Below are 15,339 nucleotides of genomic sequence, written 5' to 3' on the forward strand. Positions count from 1 at the left end.
GAAGGAATCAGCAAGAAAACAGACACAGAAAAGCCAGAAAGGCAGGCAGACAGCCAGGCCAACCGTGGGCCGTGGGAGCCCCAAGGACAGAGGGCTCAGAGTTGGAGAGAGCTATCAAATGTGTCCGACACGGCAGATGGGCCTGCGAGATGAATATGAAGCACTGACCTGTGAGTTTAGTGACAGGGAAGTCATAGGTATCCTTGATAAGAATATATTTTGTGGGGTCATAGGGGCAAAAACGTCAGTTAAGGGATTCAGGATAGAATAAGAGGAGAGATATTTGCAAGTTAGACAGTTCTTACTAAAGCTTGGTTCAGAAATGAAGGAGAGAAATAGGACTCTAGCCCAAGGGGGTGGTGGCATCCAGAGAGTTTTTATGTGGGATAAAAAATAATAAGTTTGAACGCTGACAAGAAGGATCCAAGAGAAAGGAGAAAGTGATGATGCAACAGGGATGGGAGAGCGGTAACAGCCAGTTCACCCATTGTACCAAGAATAAGGTTAGGGATACAGCTTGCATGCAGGTAGGTGAGCAGATAGAGTGAAGGAAGCTTGGGGACATTCTCTCGCAGTTACATCAATTTTCTCAATGAAACGGGAACCCAGGTCGTCAGCAAGAGTAAGCAAGTGGCAGGTGAAGAAGAAAGTATAACAGAGTCATCTAGGAGAATGAATGGAGCAAGGTGTGCAGCTTAGATGCTGGCTAACAGTGACTATTCTGAGCACTTTGTGCTGGCTTTTCTACTAAAGCCTCACAACAGCCTGTGAAGTAAGCCCTATTATTTGCCCCATCTACAGATAAGAATTGAAGCACAAAGTGGTCAAGAAACTTGTCCATAGTCCCACAGCAAGAAAGCCAGGATTTGACTACCAGTGATCTGTTTCCAGGGCCCAAATGCTTAATCACCAGGTTAGGCTGACCCAGTTAAACATGAAAGCTTGTCACGTAACTGAACCAAATAGAAGAGAATAAAGGTTGAACTAATGTTTGTGGTGCAACCACTCTGTGTCAAGCTCTGCACTAGATTCCTTTGCAAAAACCCTTTGAGTCATGGTTATTATCAACCCCATTTTACTGATGAGGACATTAAGGTCTGGAAAGATTCAGTTGCTTGTTAAAAAGTTGAAGAGCTAACAAATGGAAGCCCACACCATGTATACAGCCCACACACCTGATTCTAAAGCCCACACCCTGTGTGCAATGCCAAAGAACCCTTATGATATGTGAGTGGGTCGACCTAGCTTCTGTTGATTCATTAAAGCCAAATACATCAAAACCCTCCCTACATCAGGCTGAGATCACTTGCAAACTTTATCCTGAGCAGCTGGAGAGCTTGCGACATGGTCCTTAGAGCAGGAAGAATTTAAAAGAAGATAACTTTGGGGGAATGCTAGTTGTTTTTCTGACCATTTTTGGATGCTTGATCCATTAGGTGAGGAAGAGGAGAGCTTAGAGTTGAAGTAGATGGTGGGAGTTTGGACATTTTCTTTTAATTAAAACTGTAGCCTTTTATAACAGAAGCAACCATTCTGGTTTTTCAAGCATTTCCAAAAACCATTTTCTCAAGAAAGAGTGCTCATAATGTATCATCTTTACTGAACGGCCACCCACTTCCTCAAATGCAAGGAAGCAGACAGTTAAACACACACACACACACACACACACACACACAAAACCGAGAGGCAGCAGTTGTTTATCACGACCTCAACTCAGTGAGGCCTGAGATTCTTTCGAAAAGGAGCTTTGCTTCCCATGACGCAGAGGGAAGTGTCAATTGGGATATTTCTGGTAAAACTGAAAGCAAGAAAAGCAGGGTGCCAGCCCCCGTGGGACTGAGGGTGGAGGCTGGGGGAGTTTGGGTGCCATCCTCCAGTGACGGATGGATGGACCTTTCATCTAAAAGAAAGGAGGAGACACGTTGGCAAATCAATCCCAACCCTAAGACTGCTTGTGAAGCAATCGTAAGGAGGAACAAAAACAGACACAAAACCAGAGGGAAAGAGCGAAAAGACAAGAAGGGTGCAAACTGGGACAGACTCACCGCTTCACTAACTACTCACTTAAACTGGAAGCAAAATGTCCCTAAAATTGCCAAGGAACTGGGATTTCAACCTGAAAGTGGAGGCTGTGAAAATAGGTATGGTTGGTGTCTTTTCTTTGTTGCTTCTGTGATTCTTACATATACTCGAGCACCATTTGCATGTTGGTCTGCAGGGAGCATAGTCTACTTAAAAATGGATCTCGCGGCAAATCTGAGTTTGAGGGACCATTTGCATTTAAGTTGGCATGCCAGGTCCAAGTTCTAAAATGCTGGGAGGGGGTTCTCTTTCATTTGGACAAAACAGTGGGATGGAACTCCTTGGTGTACGGGATCTGGGGTACTTCGGATGATTTAAGGCTACAGATTACACACAAAACTGTGAGTTTTTAGCATATTCCATTTCCTTCCTGTTTGGAAACTCATCCATATTTTGAATGGTTCTGAACAGGAGCACAAAGACTAGAGTCTTTTGAGGTGCTCAATCTGTAAGTAAATTCAATGGGTGTTCTGTTTTGTGAGCCCAGGAGTCAAGGTGTATTATTTGTAGCAAAAAGTAGACAACAAAAACAAGACAGGAACATAAAAAAGTACTAAAGTATAATAAAGACCTTACATAATAAAGATATAATTAAAGGAACAGAATGGGAGGGAATTCTTAGATGAGTTGGAAAACAGATGTATTTATTATTATTTTAAGGGAGACTGGCATATTTTCTGAGATAGTCTGTCCTTTAATCCTTACCCTGTCCTTCTAATGATGATAGTGATACATTAAGTTTAATCTATATATTCGTTATGAAGTTCTTTATATTGATTTCTTCTATTGCTAAATTGGTCACAGTAATTCATGGCAGAGCAATTGGGCTGAAAACTATTGCCTACATTTATGTATCTCGGCCATATATGAGATAACTTCCTTGATATTAGACATAGATAAGTATTAAGGTGTTTCTAACAGCTTGGAAGAATTCTGCTTGAGCAAGTTTTAGATTTGAACCTCTAAAGGGGTTAAGTGTGCTGCTAAAATAAGTGCTCCATTGAAAAGTCACAAGCGGAACATTAATGATGTAGGTCTGAGAAAGGATTTGAAAGAAAACAGTAATCAGAGAAGCCATTTATCTTGATAACCAGGGGAGATTAGCGTTCCCTAATCAAGCTATGAATGATTGTATGCTGAGGTCAGTTCAGAGAAAAGATAGTGTTCGTACCTCTTACATAAGCGAGAGATTTTCCTCCTATCATTGATACAAATGTACTTGGCTAATGCTCAATCTATGTCATACAAATTATACGGTTCTGTTTCTTTGAAAGTGTCCTGCTTCTACATAAATAAGGTCATTCTGCCCTCTCTCCACCTGTGTTTGAACACAGGTTATTAGGGTCTTACACTCCTTTGGTTTAAAAAATGAGAAAGTTGAGACAATTAATAGTTAAATGATTTTTTTTCACAGATATAGGAAATTACCACACTACAGCTCAAGACTGCATATACTCAGGTCTGGGATTTGATTGAGTGAATTTCATGATTTTTACCAATGTTTCTTAAAGCATGGTCCCATAGATAACCTATATCAGACTCACATCAAGTGCTGGCTAAAAATGCAGATTTCTTGGCACCATCCTTACAAAATCAGAATCTCCGGAGGAAGGCCCAGGATCCTGCATTTCAACAAGCACTCCCCACTTTCATCCTCACCCAAGGAAGACCTCCTGCTGTAGGTACTGTGGTCTGTGTTCACTAGCCCCAGCAGACAGTTATCAGCCATTTAGTACAGAGCACAGTGCTTGGACTTAACTGGACACACAATAAATATTTGTTGGCTGAATGAATGTTTCAGCCAACAAAAACAAGGAGATGATGTTATTTAGTATTACTTAATGAAAAAATAATAATAAAGACATAATGAAATAAAGAGGAGCCCTTGTCATTACCCATGCTATCTACAAGTTTGTTACCCTGAAGGACTGGGCTACAGTAGGATGCATTTATAAGTGTCACATGAACTAGCATTCAGATCATAAGCTGAGTCCTCTGATGGGGGAGAGCCCCCGACTCAGTCATCGGACTTCCAATCCCCTCTCCAGCATCCTGTGTCCAGGTGTAACTATAGGAACTGGCTTACCAATATATCAAAGAAACTTACCTCTATCGGGAAGACTTGTGGAACTGGGAGTTATTTCAGGAAAGCTGACAATTTGTGGTTTTAATGTTTTCTCAACCTAGATACGATTAACATTTTGGGTTGGATAGTTTTTTGTTGTGGGGCCTGTCCTGTGGATTATAGGATGTTTAGCAGAATCCTTGGCCTCTACCTACTAGGAGATGGTAACACCCCCCTACCACTACCAGTTGTGACAAATAAAACTGTCTTTACATATAGCCAAGTGTTCCTTGGGGATGGGGGTGAGGGTAATATCTTCTCTAATTGAGAACTCCTGGAGTAGATGATCACCAAAAGGGTGGAATATAAGGTCACTTGGGACTAGAACACAAATATTAACTCATGATTCACTCTGTAGCTCAATTTTTTGGAGGCTGTTATTGAGATCTGTCCTCAGGGAGCCAGGCCATAGCTTAGGAAGGACACTAGAATGGGCACTTGGTGAAATAGCAAGACACTGCCCCAGAATGTGACCCAGGAAAGGGGCCCTAGCTTTTTTTGATGAGCTATGCTTCCAGTTTCCTCAGAATCTTGTGAACTGGAGTGAAAGTGAAAGTCTCTGAGAGCGAGGGGAGGGACTCTTCACTGTACTTCCATCGCAGAGCTGAAGAGGGTCTTGCTGGATGGCAGACTCACCTGAGTCCACTACCATGAGTCTGACAGATTTTCATGCAGTGATGAAAAAAAGTCACAGACCTTCCTGCATCTGACCTATTGATCCTGGTGGGAATAGGGGTTGGAAGAAAAAGGGAAATGCAGAGCAAAACAGTCTTGACTTGAGGTGGAGCCAAGAGTACACACTTCTTCCTTTGATCCTTTATCATCTTCAGTTTTAGAATTATGAGTTTTTCACTGCCTTCACACAGTTACTCAAATATTTTGCTTGTTAACTTATGTGCCTTTTTAACTGAATTGTCATCACTGGAGGACAGGTCCAGACTTTCTGGACCTCCAGTCTCAGGTTACAGGGCTTTCTTGAAAGAGTTACATGGCTTCCCAATATGACCAGGCCAGTCTACTTGAGCACATTTTATGCCTTATTTGAACACTGAAATGCTGGTTCCCCAGGCTGGAGAATCCTGAAACTATATAGCATGTGGTGAATTGATTTGTGCTTGTTTGATGTCCAGCTTTCTGAACATCAGAAAGTGGTGAGAGCTTTCTTTACAATTCATTACCAAACTTACCATATGCTAACCAGACCAGCCTGGGTTATGGACTGAATGTGGTCTGTTTGCTGTGCCCAAAGTCTTTGCTTTCCATGAGTAGCCCCCAATCCCTGATTGATAAAGGTCCCCACACATGCAAGTAGAGTCACTGCTACAAATACAAACAATTAGCTGGGCGTGGTGGCAGGCACCTGTAATCCCAGCTACTTGGGAGGCTGAGGCAGGAGAATTGCTTGAACCCAGGAGGCAGAGGTTGTAGTGAGCCACAATCATGCCACTGCAATCCATCTTGGGTGACAGAGCAAGACTCTGTCTCAAGAAAAAAAAAAAAATATGAACACGGCCTTCATTAGACACTGAACAGTTACACAAGGGAGCGGTTCCTTCTGGGGCCCACTCTGTTTTTATGCAGAGGTTACATTGCTATTGGTTGTTTAAGTAAAAATGTCTGTCCATATGTTGCTGTTGACTTAACATTTAGGCATAAATTAAATTCTCTCCACGAAGTGCATGCTTCCTGCTGTCCAGGCCAACAGCCTTCTGCCCATTTGAAGAAAATGGACTGATGTCACCTCTGGGCCTTCTGCAGCAGCAGCAGAGTGGGGACCAACCTAAGTGGTGATGGGAAGATAGGGCCTGGTTTTATACCCACTCATGCACAAAATTCCCTCTGTACATGCCAGATGAGATCAACTTAGATTCTGTACTTTGTCTGAGACTGTGCACTTGGATTGGCAGAGACTAGCTCGGTGGTTCTTGGTGCCTATGTGTCTGAAACTAGGCCAGGGTTAAGATGCCCAATGGCCCTGGCATGGGTGTACATCACTATAAGTCACTTCATTAGTGGTAGTGCTGCCATGTCCCTGTCTCACACCTCACAGTTATGAAGCATCTTCATATAGCAACCAATGGGAGAACTCTATGGGGACTCCAGCAGTTGGAATGTGGTCTTTTTGAGTAAGGCCCACTGTGGAGGTGTTGGAAAGATGCTCGGACCAACTGAGAGAAATAAGTTGATGAAAATGGTCCTATCACACACAAGGCAGCTTGAGGAAAGAATCTTGCATGAAGGTGCACCCAGTTCAAGTGGTCTGAACTTGTGTTAAGATACAAGAGATGGGAGGGAGGAAAGAGTCGAAGCAAAGTCTCACTTGTGGCCACAGCAAATGAGACCAAATAGTACCTGGAAGAGCATGACGGAGAGCCACAGCGAGGCACAGGCAGATTGTGGGGATTCTGTCACAGAGGATGGCATGGAAATTTTGTAGAGTCCCCAGACAGGAACTGAGATACGAAAGTTACAAAGAGAGAAAATAATTGACATTTCTTGTGTTAGGCTTTACTCATCATCCTTTTTCTCTTTGAAAGCTTGTTTAAAAACCAAAAGTCACTTTGCAAAGAAAAAAAAAAAAGATACCCATAGGCCTGCCAGATCTAGAATATAACTTTGTCTTCTTTGAGGGACTGCAGTGCTTCCTCATTTCTAGTAAGACAGGAGTGCAAGTTACTGTGTTCTCTTTGTCTTGGCTGCCAGGAAGCTGAGCTAAATAGGAAATATAAGATAGTCCTGCAGGGCATACTGTTCAGTGGGGGCAGAGACAACTGCAAAACGGTGAGAGAGGTGCTGTGATGAGAACAACTATGGGAGCCCCAGATAGTGCCTAAGAGGAATTCTGACCCCACACCCCTGTTCCCATCACTACTATTCACCTTCCTTAAGATCTAGGTGCAGATGTTCTTGAGGGCGCCCCAGACTTGCCGTCTTTCTCACAGTGATTTTCCTGCACATTGTGCCTGCTTTTTTGGAGAAGCAGAAGACTTTATACTATGTACAGAACCTCTGCATGAAGGAATTAAATGGAGAGTCTTTATGATCTGGCCCTGCTTACCTGCCCATCTCTCTCTTGTCACCTTCCCTTCCCCTGCTGCATACCGGAGACTTCAGCCATGTCCTCCCTTCTGCAGCTTCCAGCTCTTTCTCATCTGCCTGGGGCCCTCTCTCCATCTGGGTCTCCCTTACCACCACCCAGTTCCTACCCATGCTTTGGTCGCAGTGTAAACATCTTGTCCACGGGGAGTCTCTAGTTCTTCTGATCACTGAAAAGAGAGCATAATAATCCTTTCCCAGGCCATTTAAACAGAGAAGTTTACAGCTGTCAATACTATGGACTTCCTTTGAGATAAGAGCCATGAACATTTCTGAACATGGAGATATGAGTCAACCCCACAACTAACTGATCCTTTGGCTTTTGAACAAAATGAATTGTTCTTAATAAGGTATGTAACACCAGCACTCTAGGCCCTCACTGGGGAGAATAACCTCAAATTGCCCAAAGAAAGGGGCTAAATTGTCCATTGACTCTTCCTGATAAAATTGTGAAAGAAAGGAGGACATATGATATAGGAAAGTGTGCATGAGCTTGGGACTCTGCTTTAAACAGCAGTGAATCTGGGGCAAGTTGCTTAGCTTCTACAAATGAGACTAGTAACACATATGCCGAGAGGAAGAAAATATTTCATGCATATGACATATGTTAGGTGCTCAGCAAATGTCTGTTTCCTTTCTTTATAGACAGTCTCATTTCCAACCTCAGATCAGACTAGAAGCTGCACTTGGATTACATTATCTTGCTACGCTTACAGAATAGGGTTCACTGAGTTGTCTTTTAATGTTAGATCCTCAGTTTATAGCTTTCCTGCAAGTAATGATTTCATGAAACCTGCTCCTAATTGTACTGGAAACATGAGAAGGAAGAATGGACAATGCCAGCGGCTTCTATGTTTAACTCTATGTGAGAAAGTTGCTTGGGAATTCAATGCTCAGAAAATAACTTTGTCTTCTTTGAGGGACTACAGTGCTTCCTCCTTTCTAGTAAGACAGGAGTGCAACTTGCTGTGTTCTCCTCTTTGTCTTGGCTGCCAGGAAACTCAGTCACAATTTCTAATGCCCATTTGATTAGCATACTTTTAGTCTTTGTCTTTGATCAGAGTTTATGTGTTCATTACAAATAATTTCCATACTTTAAAATTTTTTATTATTTAAAAATACAGATGGGGGAGTCTCACTATGTTGCCCAGGCTGGTCTCGAACTCCTGGGCCCAAGCAGTCCTCTTGCCTCAGCCTCCCAAAGTACTGGGATTACAGACATGAGCCACCACACTCAGCTTCAGATTTTATACTTTTTAGTAGTGACTGAGCATTGCAATTTATCTAAGAAGGGTTCAAGGAATATTAAAATGTTAAAAGTTATTTCTTTTAGTTCATAAAGTAAAACACAATCCCATAACCACTCATATTCTTTCCCTAGAGTTACATAAAATTATGGAATCTTCAGTACATTCAGACCAGTCATTTCATTTCGTTCACTCATTGATTTACTCATCATAAAACATGTATTTGCTCACCTGTATGTGATAGGTACTTAAGCAGCATTGCCCTGCTGTGCATCTCATGCTGTGAGCACCCCTTACCACCTCTCCACCTTTCTGAAAGTGATGCTTAACTTTGCTACCACCATCTATTCTCCTTAAGCTGTGACTAAGGTGACAGCTGCTGCACTGTCTCCTTTCCACACCATACTACCCATCCACCCCCAAAACATGCACACATGGATCTCAGCTCTGGATGGGGCTGGCCATACCCCACTGCTGGAATTTTGGCCTATGGTGTCTGAACCATTTGCTTCCTTGTTAGTTTGGAGTTTCAAAGTGAAAGAGGAAGCAGTACGATATAGAGTTCCTGAATCTGATGTGAATACTTTTTAATATTTTAAAATAATTTTATAAAGTTTACAAAAAGAATTTTCTGGCAAAGTGTAAACTAACCATAATGGAATGAGCCAGCTATCACACAGTGGTTAAAAAGCTGGCTTTGGGGCCAGATTGTCTGAATTTGAATCCCAGTATCATCAGTCAGTCACTGTGTGACGTTGGTCCTCAGGTTTTCCAACTGTAAAATGAGTGCAATCCTAGTGCTAACTCATGCAGTTGTTGTGAGGATAAGAGAAGATGATCTATGTCAAACTTTAGCATAAGAGCTGGTATCTAGTAAGTGCATTATAAACCCTAGTAATTACCATTTTATCATTATTGTAATGGACATCAGCTATAATGGAGATCTGATATCAACTCCTTTGAATCAAGTCATTGGTGAAAACCACAGCCAGCGGTGCCAGCGTTTTGTTTGTCTTGGTTAAGTTTAGTTCTTCATTCTTTTCTTTAGACATACGGTCTTTACAACGTCTGCAGATACCTCCTTTCCTGCCCAGTGTCTGTTCCTGGCTCACAGCACGCATGCTGATCTGCAGTTGACTGGTCATGTTCTGTTTCTTACTCTTTATGCTTCCAAATGCCGTATATTCACTTCCTTCTCAATTTGCATGACTTGTGTCAATTTTGTCTGCATGGCTATTCTTGTTTTCTTCCTATTTGCTTTGTTTTGTTTGTCTGTTTTTGCCAGTTCTTTTCCAAATCAGTAAAATGCCTGAGTTGTGACTTTCTAATAAAGATAATGATAGCTTCTGGTAAGTTTCCTGCAGAATGCCTGCTGTAGAAATGTCATTGTCTCTGTGCTATGACAGGAGCAGTTCCTCAAACTTCCCTTGCTTTGGGTAGGCAAAGTGACTCTAGGTTGTTTGCTGTGTGGAAGACCCTCCTCCATGACTTAATGCTTCCTCCTCCAGAGCTGTCGACCATCTCCTACTGTCATGTGTATCTCTGGCCACTGAAGTGAGGTTGGAAGTTGTTAGTTTGGGCTTCAGGGGCTCAGTGTTTAACTGCTTGTGATCACTTACATGTGGGTTACAGCAGTGGCAGAGCAGTTTTTCCTATTAGCTGTAAGAGGCCTGTACCTGTCCTACCAGTCTCTTTCAGATCATTATTTGTAGATATAATTGTGGGGGGAAGAGCAGGACCTTCAAAATGAGGCTCCCATCTTTCTTGTCCTCAATTCTGCTGATGCTGCCCAAGGATTCTCGTGCATGCATTCTTCCCCTTTGACTGTCGTTCTGCATTTGATTCCATGCACCTGGTCATTCAGAAGCCAGAAATCCACTTTACTAGTGGGTGAGGAATTTTCTTATGCAGACAACTCAGAGTAAAGATGATAGCAGATAGAGTGTTGTCACCTCCAGTCCATTCTCAGCCCAGCCCCTGTGCTCTGTCCTGAGACCAACCTGTTTGATCTTGATTTTGACACTGATCTTCTTCCTCTGAGCGGTCCGCATTCTCCTTCCCAGGTAGAGTGACAGCTGGCCTGATTTGGCTGGGACTCAGACTGTTCCTGGGACATGGAACTCAGTGTAAAAACCAGGAAAGTAATCCTAGAATCAGCTCTCTAGGCCCAGGGAAACAAAGCTGTAATTGTGATAGGTGCTCTGTATGTTTCTTGAATTGAATTTCCTGAGAAGCCACACAATTTATGGCAAAAATTGATTTAGGAGAAAATATCTTTAAACCTGGAGTCATTGTTCTTTCTTTTTAGTTCGCATGGTTAGAAGTCCTTCCAAATTCATTTTTCAGCCTCCTTGAAACTGTCATGCTAGCTTCCTCCATCTGTTTTTTTTTTTTTGAGACAGAGTGTGGCTCTGTCACCCAGGCTGGAGTGCAGTGCTGCGATCTCGGCTCACTGCAAGCTCCGCCTCCCGGGTTCACACCATTCTCCTGCTTCAGCCCGAGTAGCGGGGACTACAGGCACCCGCCACCTCGCCCGGCTACTTTTTTGTATTTTTAGTAGAGACGGGGTTTCATCATGTTAGCCAGGATGGTCTCGATCTCCTGACCTCGTGATCCGCCTGTCTCGGCCTCCCAAAGTGCTGGGATTACAGGCTTGAGCCACCGCACCCGACCTCCCTCCATCTGTTTTTATGAAATCTGTGAGTCTTGCTCACATTTTCTCCAGAAAGATCGAGAGCCACATCTGTCAGTGTACTGCAAGGTAATTCTTTCTAGAATCACACAAAAATTCCTACCCTTGTGGGTCCTATGTCGGGCCCCTAAGTTTGCTATTCTGCTTTCTGGATTTTGTTTTTTTCCAACTCTACCCCTCCCTCCCCATGACCATGGCCAGCACCCAGCTCCTCCTGGGAAGGCTTCCTGAATTACCCAGGTATAATCAGTCCCTCTCCCTGCTGTGAGACTGTACCTTTTGCTCATTTTTCTTCTATTCTGATTGACATATATTTATTGGACACTTACTATGTGCTGGACACTTTAATAGGTTCAGAATGTAAGAAGAAGGAAAAGATTAAGATTCTGACAGTCTCATTAGAGACACTCTGAGGAAGCGGGGCTGTCCCACTAAAGGGAATTAGACATATGCAGCGTGACTGTGACTGTGACATTTAAAAAACTGACACAGGGTTTGTTCTGTAACAAAAGCTTTTCTTGCCCCACTTGAGCCATAGCCTCTAGATATCTACAAGGGGCAAGCTATTACGTGTTCATTCAAGTCTATATGCTCCTTCCAAAAAGCCACAAATCAAGCTTCTAATCCCACTTTGTTATTCTGGTTTAGAGCCAGTAGAGGGTGCCCGCAGACAATGCAGTTGCATTTCCACCAATAAATGTGGTCTATTTTCATTATTTCTCCCCAGAAAACCCTCGATTTAACCAGTTTTCTGGCCAGCATGAAATTATCCCAGTCTCATTCTTTTGTGGCCTGAAATGCCCAGCATGGTAATGAAAGTGATTTATAATGTAGTCAACTTTGTGTCTTCACAGATAAAAAGTAAGATTCCAGATAAAAATCATTTCCTGAAAGAAAAACAAAAAAGGACACTTGACTTAACCACGAAGCCATACCTGAGTGTAGGAGGCAGTCTTTGAGAATGAGGCCTCCAAAGGCAGATGAGCCTGGGTTTGATTTCCAGCTCAGCCTTTTCTTACTTCTTTGACTGTGGGCAAGTCACTTCAATGTCTCCATGTCTCAGTTTTCTCATCTGAAAAATGGGGCCGGTAGTTCCACCTCCTTTGCAGAGTTGTTAGATAATACTTCCTCCAACCAGCTCAGCCACTCATAGTCATAAATAAACCACGTCACCCCTGTAATTGTACCACCTCTGAAATCTCACTTTCAGACTTCCCACTCTGTGCCCACCACATCCTATGTGCCCAGCTCACCCACTCCAGCAGTTCTCTGACATTACCTCAGTGAGCCACCATTCCACTGGTCCCATTTTTTCACTATCAGTCACCGCATTAGGTCCTCCTTACCACAGATTCATAACTAGCATTAAATCTACTACTGAACATGCAGCCTTAAATTATCTGGCCATTTCTCCTCATCATAACCCCTAACCCTATTTAAACCCAATAATCCACCTTCTCAGTGTCTGTACCTGGACAGCTGAACATCATGGGAGAAAATCACCCCTGAGCTGCCTGGATTCACTTTGAATTTATGACCAGTCATCTGAGGTGGGCACTCGACACAGCCAGACCAACTTACTACACCTACTGTCTTAGTCCACTAGTGCTGCTGTAACTAAATGCCTGAGACTGGATAATTTATACAGAACAGACATGTATTTATTACAGTTCTGGAGGCTGGCAAGTCCAAGATCAAGGTGCTTTCAAGAGCAGTGTCTGGTGAAGGCTCATTCCTTGTAGATGATGCTGTCTTGGTGGTCTCACATGGTAGAAAGGGATGGAAGGGCAAAAGGGAGGAGTGCTGTGACCTCACATGAGGGAAGGGCAGAAGAGGGTGAACGCACTCCCTCAAGCCCTTTTGTGAGGATCCTAATGTCATCCATCAGAGCAGAGCTGCCATGACCTAATCACCTCCCAAAGGCCACACCTATTACTACTGTTGCATTGGAGATGAAGTTTCATCATGAATTTTGGAAGAGACGCCATCATTTAAACTATAGCACATACCTAGTAAATTCACTTTCATTTTCCCCAAAACGTTTATGCCTACTTTTAAATTTTCCCCTCAAGGCCTTAACACTTCCTTCTGCCATCACTCTCACTGATAGCATTCATAGAGAAAAATATGTACAACTAAGTGAGAATTACTCAATTTTCCTACCACGAAAAGCTTTCATCTACCCACATCTTCATCTCCAGTATAGCCCATAGGCCTGGACAACAGGGGCCTCCATTGGAGACATGTATTTTAGAGGGTCCTGCTCTTTTCTTGCCCCATCTGTACTCCTTCCTCCCCACAGTGCAAGGAGTCTGGTTAAGGGGACATGCCCACCTAGACCCTGAGCCCTGCCTGTTTTCTAGACCCTCTGAGATTGTGAAATTCCCTATGCAGATGGCCAGGAGCTGCAAGAATGTTTTCCTAGGTCCTCCCACTGGTTTTTCTGCAGACGGATGATTGCAGCGAGGCCCAGAACAAAGGTCGGATGTCTGGGCTGGGGTGTCCACATCCATGTGTGTGAGGCCCCTGACTGTGAAAAATGGAGCTGGAGATGGAGGGAGAAGGGGCATAGGTTTAAAGACAGGGACCTCCCCAGGGCCAGACGTGGTGACGCACGCCTGTAATCCTAGCACTTTGGGAGGCCAAGGCAGGCAGATCACCTGAGGTTGGGAGTTCGAGACCAGACTGAGCAACACAGAGAAACCCCGTCTCTACTAAAAATACAAAAAATTACCTGGACATGGTGATGCAGGCCTGTAATCCCAGCTACTCAGGAGGCTGAGGCAGGAGAATTGCTTGAACCTGGGAGGCAGAGGTTATGGTGAGCTGAGATTGGGCCACTGTACTTCAGCCTGGGCAACAACAAAAAAACTCCATCTCAAAAAACAAAAAAGAGACAGGTACCCCCATGTAGACGTCTTCTTGACACAGGCTTTCAAATATAAGTGATAGATCTGATTCCTTCTTACTCAGCAGTCAGCCCAGTTAAGCACTGGTGCATGTTACTCCACTGGGAAGGTTCCAATTCAAAGTCCCTAATAATCCATACCTTGCTAAGCCAAGAGTGAATCCTCTGTCCTCCTCTTATTCAACTGTCCTGCAGCATTTGACAGTCAGGCATTTTCTCCTTGAAAAAAAATTTTTAGACTTCGTTGACACCATGCCCTCTGGCTTTTCCTTACCTCATTAGTTATTCTTTCTGAGTCTGCTTTCATGAAGTCTTCTTCTCTACCAGATCTCTTAACAATGAAGTGTCCCAAGCAGGACTGGCCACATCATTTGTGGAGCCTAGTACAAAATGAAAGCGTGGGATCCCTTGATCAAAAATTATTAAGAATTTCAAGATAGTGACAGCAAAGCATTAAACCATGTGCAGGGACCATCTAAGCATGGAGCCCTTTATGACTGTACAGGTTTTCTGTGAAACTGGCCCTGGTCCCAGGGCTCAGTCCACCTGTCCTCTTATCCAACCTTAAAACCTTTAAAGCTCTTTCCATGGCTTTAAATCCTACCCTAACTTTCATACATTAGCTCCAACTTCTTTTCTGGATTCTGGATGGCCCCACATCTCCACCTGAATATCTCACAGGCTTCAGTCCCCCAGTGTGTCCCACACAGAATTCTGAATCATCCCTCTCCACCCCTCCACACCCAGTTCACTTGCCCTTTGCAAAAGGCTCTACTATTCATGGAGTTGCTCAGGCTAAAAACCTAGAGTCATCTTCCATTCATGTTTTCCCCTTCCACTCCAGATTTAATCCACCAGAAAAGACTTTTGGATTCACCACGAATTTATGTCCTTAATCTGACTATTTCCATTATCTCCAATGCTGTAAACACCACCATTTCTTGCCTAGTCTAGGAAATAGTTAGCTGACTTGGCTTCCTGCCTCCACTCTTGTCCTGGACCATGTATTTTCTGCATGGTGGCCAGACTCGACATCTTTTAAAAGTGGAAATCAAATATGTCAGTTCCTCATTACAATTTTCAGTATACTTAGGATTAAATTCAAACTCATGATCCCTGCCCACGGGATCAGGCCCCTGCCTCTCTCTGTCCACCCACCTTTAGTCCTCTGCTCCTCCCACACTGTGTC

General features: G+C 43.5%; 1 protein-coding gene and 1 long non-coding RNA gene across 4 annotated transcripts in view; one reads left to right on the plus strand and one right to left on the minus strand.

The window, feature by feature from the left end:
* The first annotated feature begins 1,666 nt into the window (after window positions 1–1,666).
* The window catches only part of ARHGAP25 (Rho GTPase activating protein 25), a 91,684-nt gene continuing 78,011 nt past the window's right edge, over window positions 1,667–15,339 (plus strand). For 2 of the 3 annotated variants that reach the window (XM_033239286.1, XM_033239288.1), the window contains exon 1: window positions 1,667–2,141. In XM_033239286.1, coding sequence (XP_033095177.1) covers window positions 2,081–2,141 — 61 coding nt within the window. In that variant the 5' untranslated portion in view covers window positions 1,667–2,080. Of the gene's footprint in view, window positions 2,142–2,200; window positions 2,424–15,339 lie in introns of those variants that run through there. The other variant, XM_033239287.1, reaches the window with a different exon arrangement.
* LOC117099778 overlaps window positions 2,411–15,339 on the minus strand; it is a 30,750-nt gene continuing 17,821 nt past the window's right edge. Inside the window, exons 4-9 of the long non-coding RNA XR_004443997.1 lie at window positions 14,425–14,530; window positions 13,977–14,044; window positions 12,178–12,314; window positions 7,266–10,657; window positions 7,087–7,173; window positions 2,411–6,978 (exon numbers count right to left, since the gene is read on the minus strand). This is a non-coding gene — a long non-coding RNA (uncharacterized LOC117099778). The remainder of the gene's footprint in view (window positions 6,979–7,086; window positions 7,174–7,265; window positions 10,658–12,177; window positions 12,315–13,976; window positions 14,045–14,424; window positions 14,531–15,339) is intronic.

The sequence above is a fragment of the Trachypithecus francoisi genome, unplaced genomic scaffold (assembly GCF_009764315.1).
Source record: "Trachypithecus francoisi isolate TF-2019V2 unplaced genomic scaffold, Tfra_2.0 Lachesis_group17, whole genome shotgun sequence".
Classification (NCBI taxonomy): domain Eukaryota; kingdom Metazoa; phylum Chordata; class Mammalia; order Primates; family Cercopithecidae; genus Trachypithecus; species Trachypithecus francoisi.